Source organism: Lontra canadensis, unplaced genomic scaffold (assembly GCF_010015895.1).
Source record: "Lontra canadensis isolate GAN:19392208 unplaced genomic scaffold, GSC_riverotter_1.0 scaffold2, whole genome shotgun sequence".
NCBI lineage: Eukaryota > Metazoa > Chordata > Mammalia > Carnivora > Mustelidae > Lontra > Lontra canadensis.
Genome location: NW_022630996.1, coordinates 57,028,399 through 57,055,430, shown reverse-complemented (window position 1 = coordinate 57,055,430; position 27,032 = coordinate 57,028,399). Strand labels below are relative to the sequence as shown.

General features: G+C 36.7%; 1 protein-coding gene across 1 annotated transcript in view; it reads left to right on the top strand.

The window, feature by feature from the left end:
* The window catches only part of NXPH1 (neurexophilin 1), a 300,407-nt gene extending 274,931 nt beyond the window's left edge, over window positions 1–25,476 (top strand). The window contains exon 2 of the mRNA XM_032874188.1: window positions 23,515–25,476. Coding sequence (XP_032730079.1) covers window positions 23,515–24,276 — 762 coding nt within the window. The 3' untranslated portion in view covers window positions 24,277–25,476. The remainder of the gene's footprint in view (window positions 1–23,514) is intronic.
* Window positions 25,477–27,032: the final 1,556 nt, after the last annotated feature.

Genomic DNA, 27,032 nt, shown 5'->3' with positions numbered 1-27,032 from the left:
TTTTTTCTATATCATATGCCCCAAAACATCAGGGACATTGGCCCTTCAATGTGGGTCTGAATATAACTTTGATCTATACTTCTTTGTGTAAAAAGTACTAGAGTGAGGGCGCCTGGGTGGCTCAGTCAGTTAAGCTTCTGTCTTCAGCTCAGATCATGATCCCAGGGTCCTGGGATCCAGCCCCACATTAGGCTTTCTGCTCAGCAGGAGCCTGCTTCTCCCTCTCCTGCTGCTCCCCCTGCTTTACTCTCACTCTCTGTGTCAAATAAATAAGTAAAACCTTAAAAAAGAAGAAGAAGAAGAAGGAGAAGGAGGAGGAGGAGGAGGAGGAGGAGGAGGAGGGGGAGGGGGAGGAGGAGGAGGAGGAGGAGGAGGAGGAGGAGGAGGAGGGGGACTAGAGAAGGGAATTTAACTAATCTAATTTTCCAAACCTTGGACTCAGATTAGGATTAATGGATCAAGAAAGAAAGAAAAAAGAAAAATACCAAGATTGTTTCATAATCTCATGAAAAGGTCAGTTTAACAAAAAATATTTACTTAGAAAACTTATTACTTATTTTGTAATTAAGTATAGTAGATTTTGATCTGATTTATTTTATCAGATAGCAATAATTCAAAGGGATTCTGCCTACACATTACAGAAGGGTATATAGTAAAGAAAGTATGGTTCTGTGCTTTCCATTGCCTTTTAGCCATTCTGAATTCCTTGACTTTTGGAGTTAAGTGGGTGTTGAGATATATTTGTATTCTAGGCTGATGAACGGTGAAGGGTGACTGATGAAAAAAACACAGTGGATATTAAGCTGGTATGCACCGGTGTTAAAAATATTTAAATACTTTTGTATTCATTGGTAAATAACCACTGCCCTGAGGCATTGGCATGGCTCCCCTACCCCACCCCACCCCACTGCTGTGCGGGGCACTCTGGCCACTCTGGTCTCTGGCTCTTCCACTAGCATAGCTCCTCACCTCCCTAAGGTCCAACATCTAAAAAGCTGACTAGCACAGCAGAAAGCCTCCAGGAAATGCCCCGTTGCCCCGGAACCCATTCTCACAACAGTTGTTACCCATTTAACATGCCAAGTAGTTGATGGCATGTGATTGAAAATGTAGCTATTTCTTAAAGATTTATTTATTTGAGAGAGAAAAAAGCAAGCACATGCACACACATGAGAGAGGTGGGGTCAGAGGAAGAGGGAGAGAGAGAATACCAAGAAGCTTCTGAACTGATTCTGAGCCAACCCTACCCTATCTATCCCACAACCCTGAGATCATGACCTGAGCCAAAACGAGTCGGACCCATGACCAACTGAGCCACCCAGGTGCACCTACCTGCTCTTTTTTTTTTTCTTAAAGATGTATTTATTTATTTTAGAGAGAGAGGAAAATATAGCCATTTCTTCTCACACTCAAGTTCTGTTCTTCCTACATCTTTCTCCCTCTCCTTTTTTCTTCCTTCATAGGCTCCTAAAGGGGCATAAAAACATGACCTAGAATATGATGCATCCTTGCTCTTGAATTAAGGATGCCTCCAAATATACTAATTTTCCATATTCTTGCCCTTTTTTAATGCTACCACTTGTGAATAGGATTGAATAATGATAATCATCTTGCTTTTTGCAATATTCACATCTAGTTTTAAATAGTTTGAGATTAATGAATTCTAGATTTCCCTAATAAATATTAAACCCTAAAATAAAAAAATGGATTGTGTGTCTGTAGACATGTATATATGTGTATACAAAACCCCATTTAATATGTGTGTGTACACACACATACACACACGTATCTACACATTCATTTTGGCTTGATTGTTCAGAGTTTAAAAAGTCATAACTATTAATACTTAATAATATATTAATGTATTCCTTGCACAATATTTCCTTAGGTGCTTCTATCATTCCTTATGATGTGGCACTGTTCTTCCTTTGCAGTTCTTCTTGAAATGCACTTTCTCTCTCTCAAAATAGAGTATTTATACAGTCATACTTAATGTGAAAAAGGGATCTTTCTTTGCACATATTATATGTAAAGCAGGATTGAACTCAGCTTTTGATTAAAATGTAGTTGTGTGGCCTTCTAGCTCAGCTTTAATTGCATTTAAAATTCCTTTCTGCACCCGTACCGAATATCGCAAACCAATATTAATAAAGTAGGCTTAGAGCAGTGCAGCACCTGAGCAATAGCTTCTTGACAAAAGTTATTTACCTAACTAGAGTTTCATTTCAAAGTTAACATGTCTCTGTGCTACTTGAATAAAGCACTCATCTGAAAACTCTGTTAGACATTTTAACCCAGTTTAATTTATTCCCTGAAAGTTTAATCCCTCGCTGAAAAGAGTAGTTGCAAATTTTCCAGAGTCACAATCCACTGAAGTGAAAAATGTTTAATGACATCATAGGTATTGAGCTTCAAGAGTTTAGTTAAAAATCTTCTTCAAAATGTAAAACAGGGGGCAAGAGTTAATAGGATATTTTATATAGTTATATTTCAATCCTATTCCAAATCTTTCTAAAGTCACTTGCATCTCTCTACCATTAAAGCTGTATGTAATGAGTTACTTAGACATCTCCAGGGAGTAGGGGAGAAAAAAACACTTAAATTTTAAACCATAAAAGCAAACTTCTTCTAAGCTTTGACATTTAAGTGGCTCATTCAGTCATTTTACATTTTATAAAACTCTCTTTGTAATCACATTGACCAAACAAAGCAAATATTAGGTGCTGACCACCTGCAGCATTCTACCCAACTGTGTGAGAAAGCAGCCCACAGTGAACAACACAGGACACTTTGGTACCCATGTAACATCAACCCAGACTTGATTTTATACAGTAAATTGTGTAACAGAAGTCTGTTTATCTGTTACTGAAATATTTTTGGTCTGACTGCCAGAGAGTGAGGATAAAAACAAGGGAGGAGAGAAAATAAAATCTGAATTGACTTTGTTTTTGGCACAGTAGAAAGCATTTTGGTCCCCTTTATAGTCTCCTAAAAATCTAATTATTCACTTGGCAGTTATACCTCTACAGCACAACTGGATAGTTGTTTTAAATATGCAAAGCACAAATTTCAGATTTAATAGGAGATAATGACCACTTTATAGCCTGTCAGGTCATGGCCTATTTGGCCCAGTTACAGAGATATTGCTTCATGGTTCAGTGCTCCAAGTGCTGATGATGGCTCCAGGCCAGCAAAGGTGTCGTTCACATAATAGAAAGTAAGGGTTTCTCTGGAACTCTAATGGGATGCTATGTAAAGAATAGATCAAAAATGTCACGGCCTGGATAGTACAACTCTGATGGGGGCATTGGGTGGTATTTCTCTCTTCTGTAACATGAAAAACAAAAGGAAAAAAAAAGAAAAGAAGGACAGGAAGGAAGGAAGAAAACAAATAACACCATTCTGCGTTTGAGTCAGGTTTCTTTGTAAAGTCATATTTTCATTTCTAAAACTAGAATTATTAGTGTAAATCATATTATGTTTGGAGTATTACCACTTCAAAAGAATAACACTTCCTTGGTTGCCAAATGACTTGGAAAGTCATCATTTATGCAATTCCCATGGATAAGGGCATCTGCCTTAAGAGTTGGGATGTGAGCCAATGGCCTGGCTTTAGTCCACTCTTACCACTATGCCAAGATACCTAAAATGTACAATTTTTTCCTATATGAATTTAAATTATGTAAATTAAATTCTTTCATACAAAGTTAACTACATGGATCAATATAACCATCTTGAGTAAAAATAAAACAGATTAAAACAAATGTTATTAATATCTACCATTTATTGAGAAGAAACATTCACATACATTGTCTCTAATTCTTAAAATAAAGCTGGGGCAAGGATATTAGTATCTCTAATTTACAATGAGAAAATTGAGGTCTAAAACTCTGACTTTGACCTTGTCATCTGGCATGAAGCACCTGCTTTAGATATCTGTATCTATATCTACATCTATAGATCGATCTATCTATCTATCTATCTATCTATCTATACATACATATTCACATTATTTGTACACTTGAGCACTTGGTATGGAATGAACAGTTTGATTTGTTAGTTAGCTTTTTTTGGTGGAATGATGATTTAGATTGTACTTGAACTGGAAGTTCTATATCCAAAGTTGAAGTGTGAGGATACCCCTACTTGATCAAAGTCAGTTGGCTCATGCCTATAAAAGGAACTGAATAACCATGTTCTGATAAGTAGCAATAGATAGTATTACCATCTTCTTTGCTAATAGCAGAATTGACCCTGGGATTTGGGGTCAGAATCTGAATGTTTCTTCCTGGATGCATGGTTCTAAGGAAGTCTTTTTGCCAGGGCCCTTGGTTTCCTACAATCACCGAGTTATTGGTATCTACATCCCAGGAAGGTTTTTGGACATCAATCTACTCATATGTGAAAATTATAAACATTATGCAAATATTATGGTGATTATGTGGTAAAAATGATAAACACTCTGCAAATATTACTTAAAAATCTTTCTGATTCAAACAAAAGAATGTTATCCTTGGACTGATAGTTTAGCGAACATAGGAAATAGATGAAAAAAAAAACCATAAAAATTGGCTTAAACAAAATGTTAAGTGAAAGAGGCCACAAAGTGCAAAATTTAATGAGTTTATTGTCAAAAATAATAAAATTATATACAATGCAAATTAATTACCTGTAAAATTATATTAGTTTCAATAATTTACAAGGATATGCTTTAGCATTGTACAATATTATTCTCTCTGTACCTACTCAAAGCATTGCTTCCTACCCTCTCAAATCAAGGAACACCCCTTTCCCATAATCATCTTTGTTAATCAGAAGTCTTAGAACTTTATTATACAATGATTTTCAGTGCACATCGGACAAATTGAGGAACATTTTACAAATTAATTAGCCTATAATATTTACATTTTATAAGAACGTAAAAGAATAAGAAACAGAAAGAAAGGCTGCTGAAGGGTTATGACAAGTAAGTGCAATGCATGACGCTGGACTGGGTCCTGGACCAAAAAATTAGTAAACATGTAATGGATATTGTTGGAACAATAGATGGCATATGATATTGACTATAGTTATAGTAATGTATCAAGGTTAAATCTCCTTATTTTGATAGTTATATTATGGTTATATAAGATAATGCCACTTTTCTTAGGAACTATGTCAGACCTCTTTTTTTAAATTGAGGTATAATTGGCATATAGCATTATATTAGTTTGAGGTGTACAACACAATGATTTGATATTTAAATATATTGTGAAATGATTACCACAATAAGTCTAGCTAACATTTTGCACCATAGGTAGTTAGAAATATTTTTTCCCTTGTGATTAGAACTTTTTCCAGAACCTTTTTAAGGATAAATAGGCATAATGTCTCCAGCTTACTCTGAAAATGGCTTGGGAAAAAAATCTGTATACACATATACATACGTTCATGCATACATAAGAGAATGAGAGAGCAATAGAACAAAATGATCGAATGAATTTAATTAGTGGATCTGGGTAAAGGGCATATGTATGTTTCTTAAAATTTACTGTAATTTGGAAATTATATCAAAATTTTAAAATTACAGAAATATAAATACTATTTCTATACAGATTCAGATTAAGATGGATCATCTTCACAGTGTATCTAAAGAACCAAGATTCTTAGTAAAAGAGGATCTCATTTAAAAATGCATTTCTTGACTGTTCACAGCTAATCTCTTCTTTTACTCAAACACATAAATCTCATATTTTCTTTTAACATGTCAAATTATGAAATAAATATTTTGACTAAAATCAAATTAATGGTACATTCCAAATATGCTATTTAATACTGTACATATTCCAACACCCCCTTCCTCCAAACACACACCAATTCCAACATATGATCCTCAGCAAGATTACAGCTCATGTTACTGGGTTTCCGTTAGCATTCTCTGTGGAGAGTCACTGACTCTCAAAGCTCGTAACAGGAAGGAGACTAGGACTTTTATTTATGAAAGAGTAAAAAGAACTGATAATAGTTTTCTAGAATGAGCAGATGTACAGAATGATTTGAAGTGAGTAAAATGAGTTCCCAAATTTTTGGAAATTTTTGAGATCATAGTTACTTAACAAATGGTTGTCGATGGATTTATTGAAGAGATACTTTGACAAACTTTTTTTTTTTTTTTTTAAAGATTTTATTTATTTATTTGACAGAGAGAGATCACAAGTAGATGGAGAGGCAGGCAGAGAGAGAGAGAGAGAGAGAGGGAAGCAGACTCCCTGCTGAGCAGAGAGCCCCATGCGGGACTCGATCCCAGGACTCTGAGATCATGACCTGAGCCGAAGGCAGCGGCTTAACCCACTGAGCCACCCAGGCGCCCCTACTTTGACAAACTTTTGCTTCAACTTTGCCTTTTTGAAAAAAAAAAGTTCTGAAAAATAGAAATTGACAAGGTATTTGCAAAAAAATATAAATCTCTTCTTTAGAGATGGAAGAATAATTCTCCCTGTGTTGTAATTTGCTTAAACCTGTGACTATGGTTTCCTCATTTGGATTCTTTCTTCCAGCAGAGCAGTCACTGCTCAGACTTAAGTCTTGGAAAGTCTGAGCGTAGGTTTGTGTACATGGCCAAACGAGGGGATCCCAAGCTACAATTGCAATGCACTAGATTAGTGCCTTTTGTTTTAGGCTTGGCAGATGATGCTGTATTTCCACAGTAGCCCTTCCTTTCATGAAATTAAGAAACTCTTTAGTTAAGATAAGCCACTTCCTTCTTTTTAAGTTGACAGCCTGATTTCTAGAGCTTCAACAAACTCTGAAGGAGATATCAAGTACCAACTCTCAATAAAAGTGAACGTTGGGGGGCACCTGGGTGGCTCAGTGGGTTAAGTCTGCCTTCAGCTCAGGTCATGATCTCAAGGTCCTGGGATCGAGCCCCGCATCGGGCTCTTTGCTGGGCGGGGAGCCTGCTTCCCCCTCTCTCTGCTTGCCTCTCTGCCTACTTGTGATCTCTCTCTCTCTCTCTCTGTCAAATAAATAATACAATCTTAAAAAAAGTCTTAAAAAAAAAGGTGAACTTTGGAACACACACCAAAAAAGTGGACTAGATGTCAGGAAACCTTCACTACAGTTTACCTCTGCCCCTAATAACCTTGTAAACTTTGGGTAAGTTACTTCAGTTCTGTGGGACTCTGCTTCCTAAGTTATAAAACATTGTCCAGAAAGGTCCCTTCAGTTTAAGATGTTTCAGGATTCTAACTCTCAACAGTCATGGATTTTTGTGATACAGACACAAAGCAGAAGGTTATACTGTGTTTATTCACAATCTGTCAGTCCTAGAGGAAAATCAGAAATGACTTTGAGACTCAGATTTTTTAATAACAATTTAATTTGTACTGTTAATGGACACTTCTAACAGTTCAATTTTGAGCCTTTGCAAACACACCCATAAAAATGGTTGCATTGCTTTGCATGTATAAAACCCACTGCATTTTCCAAGCAAATGGCATTTGTGCAAATAAATAGCCTAACACATGCCTAACTGTCTGTTTCAAAGTAATTATTATTTGTCAGTACAAATGTATACTTGAATAGTGCAAAGAAAATGCCCCCCAGAAAATCTGGCAGGCTCTCTTGTTGAAGGAACTTCTGCTTTTAGGATACCATCAGCATTTTCTTTCATTACTATCTTTAGGATCAAAATTCCACAAATTTAAGAAAAGAAAATCCAGAGAATGGCACTAACTTTCTTACTGCCCATGAGACCACAACTTATTATTTTGTTGTTTTTCTGATGTTTTTCAGACCTCCAAAATTCACTTAGGCAATCTTGTTTTTATTCACTTTTCACTTTTATTTAAATGAAAATAGAGTTATTTGGATATTTTTTCTGAGACATTTCTGACTGGTTGTAATGGCCTATAGGGGCCACTGACTAGTATTTTCCTAGAAAAATATCATTTTTTCCTCCTGTATCACTGTTCATGTTTATGGCATTACACAAAGCCTCTGTGAAGGCTTTCAATATAAGTATGTTTATGTCAGAAAAATGAGCTGTTTATCTGCTTATGGTGCAAGCTTATTTCCAGAAGGATATTATTATGGGTGGGTGGACACTCCATTCAAAAATGCATTTATTCATTCAGCCGACATTTGTAGAACACCTACTTAAAACCTGGCCTTTTATAAAATGTAGTAAAAAAAAAGTTATCAAGGCATTGGATGGGTCTACCATGGAGATGATAGTTCAAAGGAAGAAAGAAAAAAGAAAAGAAAGAAAGAAAAAGAAAAAAGAGAGAGAGGGAGGGGCAGGAAGAAGGAGGGAAAGAAGGGAGGAAGGAAAGAGGGAAGGAATGAAGGAGGGGAGGGATGGATAAAGATAATAGTATTACTTTCATGAATGAACAGTACAGGGTGCCCTGAGAGGATCAAAGATTACTGTGGAAATGAAGTTTAAACTAGGCTACAGAATCAGTAGGAGTCAATTAAGTAAATCGGGATGGATTCCGAGGATGTCAAGGATGGGCAAACAACCTGTGCAAGGGTCTTGAAGTTGGAAGAAAGAGAACACATTAAAAAAAAAAAAATGTGTTCAGATGTGATAAGAACTCTGAAGTCAAAGGAAAGAGTAGCCAAGATGAAGCTGGAGATACAGAAATAGAGTGCATTGACTTAGACTATTTCCAAATAAATAATTATAAATGCCTTATTCCTGAATACACCATCTATCAGGAATTGAAGACTCAAAAGAGCTTCTTTAGTTAGTGATGACTTCTGTAGTAGTTCCTTGAGCAAGAGTAGCTCCTTCCTGGCCTCTGCAGCTCGCGGAAGAGGTGGATTCCAGGGACTGTGTCAGTCAGCAGTGACCACAGAGTTTCCTGGTTCAACTTCTTTCAATGAGCTCTGGGACCCTTGCTGACAATTCTGCGTGACTTCCGCACCACAAATAGACAGCTGTCAGATGTCTTAGCTGTGCCCTCTAGCGGCAGCTGGAGTGTTACCCAGCTCTTCTGAAAAAGGATAATTAAACTACCTCTCCGAGTTTGGAAATAAGTGAGTATAGGGACTTACCAGGGAAGGACAGTCTACCATTACAACCTGTCCTTTCATTTATCCCATGATACCTTATATCCACAGAGTCCATGGTACTACAAACTGCTAAAATGCTGGAATAAGTCATTTTAAAGTTCATTAGTCTTTTCAATAAATGGTGTTGGGAAAACTGGACAGCTACATGCAAGAGAATGAAACTGGACCACTTTCTTATATACACCATACACAAATAAATTCAAAATGGATTAAAGACCTAAACATGAGAACTGAAACCATTAAAAAATCCTAAAACAGAGCACAGATAGTAATTTCTTTTCCTTGGCTTCTCTTGACTTTCTCTTCCTTGACTTCTGACATCAACTGTAGAGACATTTTTCCAGATATGTCTCCTGATACAAGAGAAATAAGAGCAAAAATAAACTATTGGAACTACATCAGAATAAAAAGCTTCTGCTCAGTGAAGGAAACAATCAACACAATTAAAAGACAACCCACTGAGTGGGAGAAGATAGTTGGAAATGACATATCCAGTAAAAGGTTAGTATCCAAATATATAAAGAACTTACACAACTCAATGCCAAAAAAACCCCAAATAAACCAATTAAAAAGTGGTTAGAAGACATGAATAGACATTTCTCCAAAGAAGAAATCCAGATGGCCAAAAGACACATGAAAAGGTGTTCAGACATCATCAGGAAAATGCAAATTAAAACTACAATGAGGTGTTGCCCACAACAAGACATCACACCTGTCAGAATGGCTAAAATCGGGGCACCTGGGTGGCTCAGTGGGTTAAGCCTCTGCCTTTGGCTCAGGTCATGATCTCAGGGTCCTGGGATCGACCTCCGCATTGGGCTCTCTGCTAAGCAGGAAGCCTGTTTCCCCTTCTCTCTCTGCCTGCCTCTCTGCCTACTTGTGATCTCTCTCTCTCTGTGTCAAATAAATAAATAAAACCTTAAAAAAAAAAGAATGGCTAAAATCAAAAACACAAGAAACAAAAGTGGATTTGGAGAAAAAGGAACCCTTGTGCACTATTGGTGGGAATGGAAACTGGTCCAGCCACTGGGGAAGACAGTATGGAGGTTCCTCAAAAAATTAAAAATAGAACTACCCTATGATCCAGTAATCACACTATCGGGTATTTACCCCCAAAATATAAAAATACTAATTCAAAGGGATAATTGCACCCCTATTATGTTTATTGCAGCATTATTTACAAGAGCCAAATTATGGAAGGAGCCCAGGTGTCCACAGATAGATGAATGGATAAAGAAGAATACATATACAATGGAATATTATTCAGCCTTAAAAAAGAATGAAATCTTGCCATTTGCAGCAATATGGATGGAGCTAGAGAGTATAAATGCTAAATGAAATAAGTCAGTCAGAGAAAGACAAATACTGTATGATTTCACTTATGTGTGGAGTTTAAGAAACAAAACAAAGGGGGGAAAAAAAAGGAAAGAGAGAGAGAGAGACCAGGAAACAGGCTCTTAACTATAGAGAACAAACAGATGGTTACCAAACAGGGGGTGAATAGAGGGATGGATGACATAAGTGATGGGGATTAAAGAGGATACATCATAATGAGCACTGAGTAACATATAGAATTGTTAAATCACTTTATTGTACACCTGAAACTAATATAACACTATATGTTAACTACATGGGAATTAAAATTAAAAATTTAATAAAGGGGAAAAAAGAACAATAAAAAACAGGTATCTGATGTAAGCTGAAAAAAAAGTACATTAAAGGTCAGGGGGATCTCAGAGCTCTGACTCCACACATATTTTCATCCGAACTCCTTACTATGATGTCACTTATGGCATCCTGTCATTTTGGGGCTCTATTTGCTCAATTCCTTTCATGACCTGTCTTTTTCTGTACCATAAACTTCAGGTGAACATCCTTTTTTTATTTAGTGATGTTGTTTACTTAATTCCCTTGGTAACCATAAAAGCCAAGTCTTTTTCTTTATGGACTCCAGGCATGCCACTATATCTGATTAACTTAAAGCCATAGCACCTAGATCCAGAGGCCATTTTTTTTTATTTGTTATGAGATATCTCTGCCTAAATATCCTTTTTCCTGAGTACTTGGCTCTTTTGTATGGGATTCTACATGCCATGGGAAGAGGGGAGAGGCATAGGACAAGATCAAAGTGAAATCTAGCCCAGACTTGTGGACAACAGGTGCATCTGGTTCCAAAACTTGCAGCAATGGGGTAAGAGATCTGTGGAGGATACAGTGTATTTACCCAGTGCTAGGAATCTTATAAGAAAGAAAATCAAAGAATGGATGCTAATCTTTTGGGAGAGGCTTTAGGAAAAAAAAATAACGGGTTGGTTTAAGTGCTTTGAAGAGATTATTTTGTGTGTGTGTGTGTGTGTGTGTGTGTGTGTGTGTACATAGTGGCTTACAAGTTCCCTGTGCATGAATTGTATCTTCTTTGAGCTGTGATGAAGAGCTGTTGGGGCCTGGTGTTCTCAGTGTATGTGCTTTTACGACATCTTGCTTTGGTCAAGGCATGATCCAAAAATAGTTATTTACTCAATGTCAAAGTTTTTACATAACTCAAACTCCGGCACATCAACTTTTGATGAGTTGGTGAAGGTCCATTTCCTTTGCTAGGTTTTGTATCTGCTCAGAACATTGTATTTGTTCCACTTCAGGAAGGAGGAGAGTCCCAGTCCATAGGACTTTTATGGGAGTGTGGAGGGGCTATATTTTCAGGATCTTAGCCCCCTGTCACATTTCTGGGTTGGTTGTCTGGCTTGCTGTCCACTTTGTACCTGGGAACCTCTAATCAGTGCTGCCGACACATATCCTGATATGAATGATAAAACCTAGAAGAATTTTTGTACCTATTTAGCACCTAAATGGCACAGGGATAATATTTCCCTATAACTTATTTCCATCATTTTGTTTATATAATGTATTTTTCCTTTATCAGAAGGTTTCCAGATCAAGTTCTTAATAATCAGACGGTAAGTGGGCAGATTGTCTCAAAAAATATCCAAGTCATTATTTCCTCAGGAGCTTGAGCTTCTCTTGGATAAGGTTACTATTATTATTACTCAGTATGTAGATATAGGTTGCTGAAAATAGGGTTGAAAGGTGAGTCAATCCTTCCTCATTTGGTCCATTCTAGATAGGCATGTGCTTTGACTTTAATAAGCTGTAAACCTTCATTACTATCCACATAATAAGCCTTTTTATGGAGAATCACTCATATTAACCTTCAATTCAGAAAGACAGACCCTGGATCTAACCAGCTATTCCTACATATGCAACCTTTCTCTTTTCCTCAAAGACATCTGGATTTACTGACAAGTTCAAATCTCTTTAAGGATAATGAAAAAAAATGATGCTGAAATGACTTTATTTCAGCCCAGAAATAGTCTTTCAACATGCTATTTTACACATTTGTTCATTATATTTACCATGTACCTAGACATCTTTACATGAGATACTCCTTATATATTTAAAATGGAAAGAATAGGGCACCTGGGTGGCTTAGTCAGTTAAGCTTCTGCCTTCAGCTTAGATCATTATCCCGGGGTCCTGAGATTGGGCACCCTGCTCAGGGGGGAGTCTGCGTCTCCTGCTCATGTGCTCACATGCTTGCATTCTCTCTCTCTCAAAAATCAATAAATCAATAAAATCTTTTAAAAAATAAATCAAAAGAATATAAAATACTAACACAAGAAGTAACTTTTTAAATGCAAACCTGGGTAATCCATAATTATACTTTGAGAGAGAGTCAGAGATTGAGGGGTAAATCCAAAATCTGCTACTTTATCACTAGTGATCCCTTAGGACCACATTTTTCTCTAATTAGATGATACCTCACTCATTGGGTTTTCATGAAAATAAAATAGATTTTATACATAGTATATACACAAAAATATGGGAAATACTATGAGTTCAAGATCTGAGAGCTATTATGCTTGGCTAAGTTATGAAACCCTCAAGAAAGGGAAAACAAGGCTTTCAGAATCCTCACAGCTATTCTATTCCTGGTTCTCACTGGAGAAATTACATCTGCTCAAATGGTCCAAACAAACAAACGGAGATGGAAATCAGCATAATTATAACAGCTCTGTGGTCATCTTTAGCAATAGGTGGTGATAAGTGACCATGCTAATTATGTTATAATTTAGTATTGGCAAATGTGGGCAATAATTTGTCTTTGACATAGTAACTTTAAGAGAAGACATTTTGACCAGATTGAACATTTCATGTCATCCTCAAAAACTAGAAACATGGTGTTCCTATCAGTTTGAAGAATCCTCAAACGGCTAAGAATTTTAGATATGTTACCCTATGAGTTCTCATGCTCTCATGGAGGATGACTGACTTCTAACATAGGGTACTAACTGTTCCCTACATTACTGTACTGGAGACTGTTCTGAGCCATGGATAACTGAGCTCTTCACAAGATTGTATAACCAGAATCATTAGCTTTCCCTTTGGTTCCTTTTCCTGTAGGTAAGCTTATGAAAATTGTATTCAAAATGTTCTTGGTTCTTTAACTGTAGAGGAAAAAAACGTGCTTATGAAGAGCCACAAACTATTATTTCTGCTCCTAAGAAATACACTTTTTAATCCTGTGAAAATATTGTCCCTTCCTTCATGCTTAGTGTGTAAACTTACATAAGTTCTGACACATAAATACATTAATACTGATGAGAAATTAAGAGTAATTATTCCACTCAGCCCCACTTAACCCACTCTCTCAATCTCTGACTGCAAAGCCTGTTTTCTTAGTTTCTATGCACTACAACTCCCAGCACAGGGTTGAAGGAGAGGCACAGAGTTGCTTCTCTGCTTTTCCATTGTTAAAGCAGCACTGTTGCTCCTGGAGCACTGCTTTGCAGCAGAAGGAAATAATGTATTTTTGATGTATTAAAACACTAACCCCTTTCCTCTGGCTTATTATATATAATACAAGCACTCCCGGTATTGTCAACGTCAAGTGCAGACTCAAAACTTGTAAGAGAGAAATCTCTGAGGGCCACCCCCCATCTTGATTGTGACTAAAGAACAATGACCTTCACTGTTGAAATCAATGTAAGTAAGAATATAAACCACACAGGTCATATATGCTGTGATTACTCTATGCAAGATACTCCCTTCCCCTAAGGTACAAAATGTCATACTATGAAAGAACATCCCTCAAAGAGTTAATAGTCCTCTTAGGAAAACTTGATGAAAAAGAGCCTCACATGCCTAGAAATATTTGCATATTTTTCTCTGAACTAGCTAAGAAAGGGGCTGGAAAAAGCCTTGGGCACATGTAGCCCATCTTGTGAAATTTTACAATGCCTGAAATAAAATTCAGGTTTTTTTGAGAGAGAAAAATTAAGCAGCATGGTATAAATGGAAGGATAAGTAAGTAAATAAATTTATTATTTTATTATTATTATTTTGAATATTCTACCCAGTGTAAGCCTGTGGCCAATGAAGACAGTTTTTAGCATTGGCAACTTAGTATATCCCCTATGAACTCTTTTTCTAAAAGAATCACACAAATCCATACATCAACGAAAATTAAAATCCAGCTCATAAGTGGAGGGTGTGAGGTATCTGAAACAATAATGGCAGAAAAAGTAGTAGAATCAAGGTTAAAAACAGCTGGAGGTAACCTGGCCATGAAACAATGTAATGCTTAAGGATCTGTCATGAAAGGTAAGCAAAAGGTGGAAGTCTGGTCCATCCATATCATAAAATTTTATATTCTCCTTTAATGGAGATGATATACCTAGATGTACTAAGAGGTATGCATCTCTAAGATGTTCTGTTGATAGGGAAATATATAATGTAATCATAAAATATGACACTACATATATAATATTTATATGTGAAAACTAAGATATCTAGAAGCAATATACACCAAAATTTTGACAAGTTTTACCTTTGGAGAGAGGGGTGAGATTGTAAAAGAGCAGGGGTTGATGATGAAGACAGACTTTTAGTTTTTACTTCATAAATTCTATAACATTTGAATGTTCTAATAAACATATATTAATGTAGAATTGCATGATTAAAATAATTTTAAAAAGTAAAGGACACAGCCTCTGCAGTAACTAGGGGGTAGTTCTTTCACTTAACAGCAATGATCTGGTCAGTCTCTTTCTGAGTTTCTGTATCTCCATGTGTAAGCTAAAGATAACAATATTGACTTTGAAGTGTGTGAGTGTGGGTATGTATGTGTGTGTGAATGAGTGGTGTGTGCAGTTTATTAATTATTTAATTAATTTTAGATGGGGGGAGAGAGAGAGAGAGAGAGTGAGGCAGGGCTTGATCTAATGACCCTTAGATCATGTCCTGAGTCAAAATCAAGAGTTTGATGCTTAATCTACTGAGCCACCCAGGCACCCCTCTGTGTAGTTGAAATAAAATACAATGTCATACATCAAATACTAATTACAGTGAAATTACAATGAATATAGTGTGCCCTTATCCAATAGCAGTTGATAGTATGCAACATATGTTCAACACAGCAAATCATAAAATTGTCAAAATGAAGTAATCATAGAGCAAGACCATTTTGTTGATTAGTTATTCACTGTTGAAAGATATTGCTTAAGTATCAAGTTGTTTAAAATTTTTGGTTTAAGTATTCATACAGTTGATGAAATAAATACATAATTTTCAAAGTAATATTGAAATTATTTATATTGAATAGTAATAAATTGGCAGTAAAATGTGCAGGTTAGTGGAAATTAAAAGACATCTTACTGCTCTTTTATAAAAAGAGGTACACAAACATCTGGAGACACGTTGGATACAGTATATATGTAAAGGAGGGAAATGTTTATATACTGTCTCATAAGGCCAGAAGCAAAACTGAGGGGGCAGTATAGTTGAGGAGTGATATCGTTCAAGAAGTGGTATCTTTCAAGAGTATCTTTAATGATAATGTATTGACATTATGATTGGAAACCTCTTATGAAAAGATATTAGAGGAACTGATGTGAAGGAATGGCCCTAAAATATAAAGAAAAGGAGCTAGATGGAAGTGTGGCAGCTCTTATATGCTTACATTCCACCATCCAAGGGGAGTCTTTTCCCCTTATTCCCATACACATGTCCTGCCCCAGGCAATCTCTCTTCATGTTACACCCCAGCTCTTTGTTTATGGTTGAAGGACATGACCCTTCTCCTTGTACCTATTTTTGTATGTTCTTAAATACATGTGTACTTTAAATCACACACATCAAATCATGCTAAGAATCTTTTTGATCCTCAGTGTCTCTAAAACAATGAGACAGACAACTCTCATAATTTGTGGAAATGGTATCCGTTCCTGGATACATGGAAGCCAGCTCCTTTGGAATGGGCATGGTGGCTTTGACATGGAAAATTATATTCAGTCAGAGAGTATATTTGGTGTTTTCATTGGTACAGAATAAATTATTTGTAGAAAAATTTCACAGTGCTTTGCCTTTTTGGAATTGGGTTCATTAGATGTTGTCAGCTTCTTCTTTCGTACTCATTTTTACGCCAAGGTCTTCACTTCTGTTATCGCTCAGATATACTGATATCAAAGAATCTTTAGGTGACTTTTAAAAAGAAACTCTTTTATTATCTTTGTAACATCAATAGTAGAAAGTGTTCTGGATGTAAGGTTTTTTTTTTAATTTTTTTTTTATAAACATATAATATATTTTTATCCCCAGGGGTACAGGTCTGTGAATCGCCAGGTTTACACACTTCACAGCACTCACCGTAGCACATACCCTCCCCAATGTCCATAACCCCCCCCCACAAGCCACCTCCCCCCATCAACCCTCAGTTTGTTTTGTGAGATTAAGAGTCACTTATGGTTTGTCTCGTAAGGGGTTTTTTTAATGATTTTTTTAAATTCAGTAGGGCTTAAAATCCTTCAATTTTATATGTATGTGTTTCAAAATTGAAAATTCTTAAGATGTAAAGCAATATGATAGAACAAGTCAGCCAGTGATTCCGAACCACAGCTGGGAGTAGATGTATTAAGCTCGTTGCTCTTTCTCATCTTGCATCTTCTCTTCACCACTACTAAAACTAGCATCAGTAAGGTCATTAGTAGAGGGTTCACAAGTCAAGGGGCTGCTTTCCAAGTATTTCTGCTATTTGATTTTTACTTGAAATTTGAGTGTGCCCATACCTGCCTATCCCCTCCCAGCTTCTCTTTGTTTCTACAGTAATATTTTCTTTCTAATATCCTCCTTTGTCTTTACCTATCCTGGCTCCTCTTCTGCTTTTCTTCAAAGCACTGGCATTAGATATTGTTACCAACCTTCTTCTATATCATTGTGTCCTATCTGAACAATACAATCCTTTCATACAACACAATCAACATCACTATCCCTCTCATTTCTCCAGACATTCAGACCCATGTTACCAACTTTCTTTGGATAGCATCACTGGAATGACTTGCAGGCACTTCAACTTCCAATTTTCCTCTGAGATTTAATTATATTTTCCAGCTAATTTGTTACTTCTGTATTCCCTGCAGATGCCAGGAAACTCATTAATTCAACTTTTCATATTCCTGCTTAGTAAAAAATTATCAAGCTGAACCTCTGAACTGTCTCATATCCATTTTTTCTTTCTCTTTTTCTCTGCTATTGCCTTGGTGAAGTCTCATTTTACTTTCTCAAATGAAGTATCACAGTTAGTTATGTAATGAATGATTTTACTAGTCATTCTTCCTTCAAAGTCTCTCCCTACCAATTCATCCTCAGTGTCTAATCAGTGATCTTTCTAGAGCCAGAATGACCTATTTTAAAACAGAATAAATAAGCAAAAACAACACACATATATACATACACACAGACAAAAGCAAAACAGAAAACAATTTAGTGATTCCCCACTTCCTATAAGTTTAAGTTCAAATACCTTAGTAGGAACATCACTTTTGACCCTAGCCCACCTTCTTCAAGTTCTATCTACTTCTTACAACTTCTCCTTTTCTTCCTTGTCAGTGTTCCCTGAGGCTCAGCAGTAAGTAAGCTATTTTCCATTCTTATATTTAACATGTCCCTTCTTAGCTCTGTGCTTTACACAGTGTGTTTCTCATGCTTGAATCTCTTTTGGCCTCTTCTCTCTCTGTTGAACTCCTAAGTGTCCTTTATCTCCTAGGTCCAAGGATTATTTCTCCTGCCACAACTTCTCTACCTTTAAACTTTCATTCTGACTACTAGAATGTTGTACATAGTGTTAGTCACATCACATTGTTATCTGCTTAATTGATTTCCCCATTAGACTGTGAACTCCTTGAAGACAAGGACCATGTCTTACTTAGCTTTGTATTCCTATTATTTAACTCAATATTAGCAGAGTCTCGCTATATAGTCATTCAACTAATAAAACAAAAGAAATCAGGATTACTTATGCTCAGTAGGTCTGGAGATTTTCCTAAGGACCCTTCTTGGTTTTTCATGATTGTTCACCTTTTAGACATGCCCTGCTTCTCTCCTAACCTAAGTGAAAGGGAAGGGAAGGGAAAAGAGAAATAAGAATATTCAAGACTGTGTTGTTGACAAATACAGCTGAAACCTGCTTTGATTCTGAGATGTTCTGGAGAGATTTCTTAACAGTCAGCGCCACTGGAAGGCTTTCACATTACAAATAAATTCATTGCATTTGGTAGTTGAGCAGTTTAATGGCTGAACTTACACTCATTCTTTGTTAACTTGAATTTTACCACCTACTGAACTTGCCATATTTTTTGGTTGTCACAGCTGAACTTTCAAAAGTATATACTTTCTTCTTTAATTGTTTGCCCCAGGGTTTTGGTTACATAAAAGGGAGATTTTCTTATAAAAATATTTTTTGCTTTCATATCCTGTCATTACTCATTCACAAAAAAATATTATCAATTGAGATACGGAGGTTAAAATATTTGAGGATGTTAATAGTAATAATGTCAAACACTCACCACGGCCCAGGTATTGCTCTTAGTGCTTTAAATGGAGTGTCCTGTTTGATTCACACAACAGTCTGTGAGGGAGGTAGGCATTCTTTCTCCTAGAAGAAAAAAACGTAAGTGTAAACAAGTTGAGCCACTTGCCTACATTATATAGCTGCTGCAGATCATGGCCTAGATTGGGATTCAGGCCATCTAGCTCCAGAACTCACACTCATAATCACTACAGCTGTGGTGAGTATCATTTAGAACTAAATTTCTGTTCTATCTGAAATTCAGAGGTTTATCTGCCTGTGAGTCTTAGCATCCTTTTTGAGTAGATTGGTTCTTTAACATCCTATCTCCTACTTCCACATTTTTTTTTTCCTTCCACTCCTCATGTGCTGCTTGGTGGATTGCACTCTAATTCCCTTTTACTTCCTTTTGGGGGGGGGCAATTCATTACTGCTTCATGAGCCAGTGCACAATGGATGCATTTCATTACAGCCCCTCTCCTAATCAACTGTGTTGATGCTGAGATAACAAGTACCGAAACCAAGTACATGCCTATATTTATTTTTCTTGTCACCCAAAGAATAAAACTATGTAATTCTAGGTAAAAATGAGAAAATAAGTTATGCACTTATTTCTTGTAATTCTTGTGTACTTAGCATAAACATAGAGGCTGTGTTAAGGACAACATTTATATCATCAGGCAAGTGGAGATTTTGGATGTTTGGCCAATCAATTAGATTTCAAGACAAAATAGAACAAACAAATACACAAAAAATAAACTCACAAGCTAGAAGATCTGTACTACTCTTATAAATTAATGTTTGCTTTAAATTTTATACTATAGCTACTGTTATAGAAAAAGTTATTTTGAAATGCACTTCTTTCAGTAAATTAGTAGAAGAACTGCAGTTGTTTTTGCTTTTTAAATTATAATGATATAATATTAACTATGGAACTACTAAGGATTATACTTTTCATATTAGAGTAAAAATTGTCCCATAGAGGACTGACTTTATATCCCACAGATGCTTTTTCCTTAAGAAAACTCATACATTTCTATGCATCATCCTTCTCCCCAAAGGATATTTCCTTCTCAATTTCATCCCATTAAGACTTATATTTATATACAATGGGATATTATGCAACCGTCAGAAAGGATGAATACCCAATTTTTGTATCAACATGGACGGCACTGGAGGAGATTATGCTGAGTGGAATAAGTCAAGCAGAGTCAATTATTATATGGTTTCACTTACTTGTGGAGCATAAGGAGTAACATGGAGGACATTAGAGAAGGAAAGGAAAAATGAACTGGGGGAAATTGGAGGGAGAGATGAACCATGAGAGACTGTGGACTCTGAGAAACAAACAGGGTTTTGGAGGGGAGGAGGTGGGGGGATGAGTGGTGGTGGGTATTATGGAGGGCACTTATTACATGGAGCACTTGGTTGTGGTGCATAAATAATGAATCTTTGAACACTGAAAAAAATAAAATTAAGATGTTAAAAAATAAAAGACAATATTTAGTCCTTATTTAAAAACAAATTGAATTTTGATAAGGTAGCCACTTTGCTATTACTGCTCACATACTGCTTGAATGTGATCCATTTCTGGAATGTTTTGGCATGAAAGGAATTTGCAAACAGGAAACAGTTTGGGTGCAGGGTGAAAAGAGGAGTGAGGCCAATTTAAGGCTTGAGGAGAACTGAAAGGGAAGTACCCAGCACTAAAAGAAAGGTGGGCATTAAAGAGGGGATGTGATATGATGAGCACTGGGTGTTTTAGTCAACTAATGAATCACTGAATGTTATATCAAAAACTAATGATGTACTATACCTTGGCTAATTGAATTTAAATTAAAGGAAGGAAGGAAGGAAGAAAGAAAGAAAGAAAGAAAGAAAGAAAGAAAGAAAGAAAGAAAGAAAGAAAGTCATTACTAAATGCAACCTTCTTTCTATTCCCTATATTTGCCCCCAAGTCTGTTCATTTTGTTTGGGTGATATGTTTTAGAGTTTAGAGATCATGTGCAGGTGGGTAGTCTTTACTTCCCTTAGATGTGGCACCTCCACCACAATCCATGCATTATTTTTGCACCTCATTGCACCCCTAGTGTCTGATTCTCCATTGGTCAGTGTTTGTCTCTCCTCTATTACCCACTCTGCACAGTGGCCTTCTGGATCTTTCTATAAAGGCATCACAGTTGCCTTGAGGATCACAGCGGTTGCAACTGGACCCAGGCTAGTGGCTTGAAATGGTGACAGAGCTTTTGTATTAGCCTACCCAATATCATAGTCTTGGTTTTTCACGGTGTGGTTATGAGATATATATCCCTTTTCTTTCAGAGGCAATAAGTTCATATGGGACTAAATTTGCAGGGTTTCTTAAGCTCAGCATTACTAGGAAGAGACCAGCTTCATCTGGTAGTTTTTCCCAGGTGGGAATGGCTTCATACCACTCACATTGTCTCAATTTGAATTGGGTAGAGATAAGACTATTTGCCAGCTGGCAGTGGGAAAGCTCATTGATCCTTAGAAATTTGTGAAAAGGCAAGGTTACTATATCTAAGTGACTTTGTTCTAGGTTAGATTACCAGGGCCTCTTGCATGTGTATCCCGGGGGAAAGCCATCCCATATAGGTTGAGTACTTGGCTATGTAATCAAGAGCAAAGCTACCCTCAAAACAGACCTCCAAAACAGACCTCATTTGGTGACCTTTGTCTAGTTGTCTTCACACAGCAGCCTGGGATTTACAAAAATAGCTACATTAAATTGAACCATTTCCATGTGTTAGCTACCATCATTACAGCACTGTTGTTACATTCACTTTGCGGATGTAGGAAACTGAGGTAGGGGGTTGTTAAATGACTTGACCAAGGGAACACAGCTTGGCAATGGCAGAACTTAGCATATATTCCAGGGAGACTGGCTCTAAAGTTTATGCCCTTACTCCCTAGGGTTTGGGATAGAGTCCTTTAAACACAAGTGATGGAGTAAAAGACTATTCTCAGGCCAGAGTTGTACCTTAGGCCTTCATGCCTAAGTCTATAGAGAGACCTCTAGAATGCAGTTCTAATTCCTAGTAAACCTGAATTAAAAAGCTTTCCAGCAATGGCCTTTTACTTGGAGAGCAGTTTGGAAGGGGACTGGAGGGTCCAAAGGAGGCTGCTAAGTGGTAGTCAGGCTCATTTCTGAGATAGGACTGGAGATGGAGGTTTATTGTGAAACTTGGCTTCTTAATGGGCAGCATGGGACTCTCTTTGGCAGACTTATGCAATGGGCAGTCAGTCTACATCTTAAAAGGTTCTTTTGTATTGGCTGTTTGATTCTTGTGGGTTCTTGGCTGTCTTCCCTACTGTCCTTGAGCCCTCCCTGTCATGATCAGAGATCACTGCTTTAACTTTAGGCTAATGAGTGCATTGTAGATACTCATTTCTCTTTTTTATTTCTTCTATACTAAGGCATAAATATAGGAGCTGTGATAAGGACAACTCTTATATAATTTGGCAAATACATATTTGGATGTTTGATCATTCAGTTAGATTTAGGGTTCCTCCTGGTCTAGTTGGGAATCTAAATCTTCCCAAAGAGACAAGAACAGGGTCCCAGGAGGATGGTTTCTGAATGTGACTTTCACAATCCGACCTGAAGTGACCTCTCCGTCGTTGACCACGTGTTGTTTGTTTCTCTAGATTGTCAGTTATCTTTAAGACATTGTGTATTAGATGTTTTCACTTATGTCCCTTTTCCTAGACTACATTTTAAGTCCTTAAGGTAAAAACATATGTCTTATATAATATGTTCCATGCCAATAATAGATGATAATAAACATGTTTTGATGAGTTAAAATATGCTAGAGTCTCTTTGCAAAACTGACTTTTCTAATAGGACTATGGCACAAATTACCAAAAGTCCTTAGGCTGTTGGTTCATGTATTTCTGAGAATCCTACAGCTTTAAAGCTTATAGTAATTTTGAAGTAGAAAAATAATAATGATTTGCAAATTTTTTATTTTAAAAGTGTTTGGATTTTGGTGCTAAGAAATAATTACTTTGGTTTGATTTCTGTTTGAATTCAGTTTGCTTTACTCATGTTAGGTGGTCTTTTCCTTGTCAAAGTCAATGTTTTTATATAGTCTTTCAGTCATGTTTAGTGGTTTTTATCTACCGACATCGTCTCTCTCCCATCTTATATAAAAATAGAAGTGGTAGTTTTTCATGTTTTAATACATAACTTTTGGGGCGCCTGGGTGGCTCAGTGGGTTAAGCCTCTGCCTTCGGCTCAGGTCATGATCCCAGGGTCCTGGGATCAAGCTCCACATCGGGCTCTCTGCTCAGCAGGGAGCCTGCTCCCCCCACCCCCACCGCCTGCCTGCCTCTCTGCCTACTTGTGATCTCTGTCAAATAAATAAATAAAATCTTTAATAAATAAATAAATAAATAAATAGCTATTGGCCAGATGCTGAAGGTAATTTAAGTGAAGTGGCCTCATTGAATTCTGAGCCTCTGAGAAAGGGCTTGGATCTGTGTGTGGGTGTTCTCAGATACAGAGATGTAAACACCATTTTTCTGTTCCATTTTCAGGTCACATGTGCCAATTTAACGAATGGTGGAAAGTCAGAACTTCTAAAATCAGGAAGCAGCAAATCCACACTAAAGCACATATGGACAGAAAGCAGCAAAGACTTGTCTATCAGCCGACTCCTGTCACAGACTTTTCGTGGCAAAGAAAATGATACAGATTTAGACCTGCGATATGACACCCCAGAACCTTATTCTGAGCAAGACCTTTGGGACTGGCTGAGGAACTCCACAGACCTTCAAGAGCCTCGGCCCAGGGCCAAGCGAAGGCCCATTGTTAAGACGGGCAAGTTTAAGAAAATGTTTGGATGGGGTGATTTTCATTCCAACATCAAAACAGTGAAGCTAAACCTGTTGATAACTGGGAAAATTGTAGATCATGGCAATGGGACATTTAGTGTTTATTTCAGGCATAATTCCACTGGTCAAGGGAATGTGTCTGTCAGCTTGGTGCCCCCTACAAAAATAGTGGAATTCGACTTGGCACAACAAACCGTGATTGATGCCAAAGATTCCAAGTCCTTTAACTGTCGCATTGAGTATGAAAAGGTTGACAAGGCTACCAAGAACACACTCTGCAACTATGATCCTTCAAAAACCTGTTACCAGGAGCAGACCCAAAGTCATGTATCCTGGCTCTGCTCCAAGCCCTTTAAGGTGATCTGTATTTACATTTCCTTTTATAGTACAGATTATAAACTAGTACAGAAAGTGTGCCCCGACTACAACTACCACAGCGACACACCTTACTTCCCCTCCGGATGAGGATGAACATGGGTGAGACTGAAGCCTGAGGAATTAAAGGTCAATATGACAGGGCTGTTACCTCAAAGAAGAAGGTCACATCTGTTGCCTGGAATGTGTCTACACTGCTGCTCTCGTCAACTGGCTGCAAATATGCTAGTGGAAAACAATCTGATGTAATTTCTGCCCAGTCAGCTTCATCTCTTGGTATAGTTGTAAATCACCATAGATTTTAAAGGCACACTTGAAGACATGCTCTCCATACATAGATGTACACAAACACACATTCATATACATTTCAGCTTGCATCTGTCATGATTCCTGTCAAGAGGGCTTTCATTGTCTGACTCATAATGGTTTAGGATAAACTATCATCAAATGAAAGGATTAACTAGACAGTGAATGGTTTCTAACACTTGTGGTTATGGAAATCTCTTTTAAAGTCTTGAGTACATGCTCATCAGTAATCCCCATTCATGCATTCCTACTGCTTGGAGTAGCTGTACTGGTAAATACTACTGTAGGAGTATATGCTTGTTAAAATGGAAAAAATAAATGTGTCTTTAGAGCTCAGTATTCTTTCTTTTATGAACACAACAAAATGTAGTAACTTTTTTCCAGCATACAGTAGGCACATTCAAGGTTATGTAAGATGGCTCTTTTTTCTATGGAGGGAGGCTGTTTTCAGTAAAGATGAGCAAACATTTGGAATTTACATGTGGGCAGACATTGGATTACAGCTTTCATCACCAGTCATTGGACTTTCTCAAAGTTGAGACCAGCTAAGTCTGCTTAAAACAAGTTCTGATCATTATATAAGAAGGGAAATGCCTGACAGACACCATGTAAGTTATAAGTGTCTGTCTTATCTTTACTACACATATTGTAACAAATTCAATATCCTAGTCTTCATTTGTATGAATGGTTTGTATTGTACATAGTTTAACCAAGTGTTATTTGAGCTGCTTATTAATATTAACTTGTACTTGTCTCTGCTTGTTATTGGTTAAAAAGAAAAAAAAAGGATATGAGGAATCCATTTTATCAATGTAGCTGTGACCTCCATTAAAAAGACAAACTTAATGTACAAAGCATTTATTCAGCTCAAGTATTGTTGAAAGCTAAACATATACAACATTACAGTCTGTCTGTATTTAGATATTTTATTTCTGGACAAAATGAAATGTACATAAAAATAAAATGCTTAAAGTTGAGTTTCAATATGTGCTTGTGTAAGATGGTGATTTAAGTGGTTCTGACAAGAAGAATGTGCTGGAATACAGGAATGGTTTTGCATCTCATGTCTCTAAATTTGTACAGAACTATCAAAATTGCTATTAGTTGCTCAGTCAAAACAACTTACGAGTTTCAATCTCAAGCCTGGGAAGCAGTTGTGGCATATGGTGTCGCACACATTTTTGTTTTACTGTTGCGTTAGTGATTCAAGAATACCAAAAATCAATGAGCAGAAGAGATGACTGAGGTCTCCTAAATATTATAACTGTTCTTTTGTTTTTCCTGTGTAGAGTCTTTATTTAGCAGGGAGATGGAGAGGAAGATAATTTTTTTTGTGGCTGATTTTCTCTGATTCTACTGTAATCACTCAACAGAAAAAATTACAGTAGCTATGAAGGGCTTTGGTGTCCTATTTACCTATTACCAAATGGGATCAACTTATCTATATAGCATTGTTTATGGACAGTAAACTTTCTTTTAAAACATGATTACTGTATGTAATTCCAGCAAGATAAATAGAAGAAGAAATATGCAAGGTAAACCATTTTTAAAGTCATAAATGGGGGAATGAGATATGAAGAGTTTCAAAGTTAACCAAAGAAGCTAAATTAAAACACTAACCCATTCTCATTTTCCCTTCATGCTGCATAGGGATAAGTATGTTTTCATATAGAAAATAATGGAAGTACTATAGGAACACAAGACCACAGAGTTCTAAATTGATAACTCAGCAACTGATTAGACTAAAGAGAGCTTTCCATTGCAAATCAAAGACACATCATTCTGTTAAGTGTCCATCTCTCAAAATTCTCCAATATATCTAGACAACCATTTCTATTAATGTATTAATTAATTTGCTATGGAATTTAGAAGCAAATGTTGGAGCAGACTCTCTCTGGCACAACAGGCAATAAATGCTTCAAGAGTTCCAGCTGTGGGACATATTTGCTACAGATAAATCTTGTTATTCTGGGATTTATTTATCAAAATGATCACTTAGAAGTTAGTTGTGCTTAGCAAAAAGAATAAAGGAGGAGAGGAAAATCATTTAAAAATTTTTTTAGGATCCTTTCATTGGTGGACTATAATTTGCATTACGTGGTCTAATCTGAACTTTTTTATTTTTTATTTTAATATTTTTAAATTTTATTTAAGATTTTATTTATTTGACAGAGCACAAGCAAGGGGAGCAGCAGGCAGAGAGAGGACGAAGCAGGCTCCCCCCTGTGCAAGGAGCCCAACATGGGGCATGATCTCAGGACTCTGGGATCAAGACATGAGCTGAAGGCAGACACTTAATCCACTGAGCCACCCAGGCACCCCTAATCTGTCCTTTTTTAATTCAAAATTCAAGATGAACTAAAAATATACTTCAGTCTCCACCCATCTGCCCTGCTTTCTAACTTCCCATGAAATATTGCTTTTACATTTTTATAAACTTACAGACCATAGCTAACTAACATCCAATGAATTAAATTATTTTTCTGTAGTCTCTTTCTTTTCTTTTCTTTTCTTTTCTTTTCTTTTCTTTTCTTTTCTTT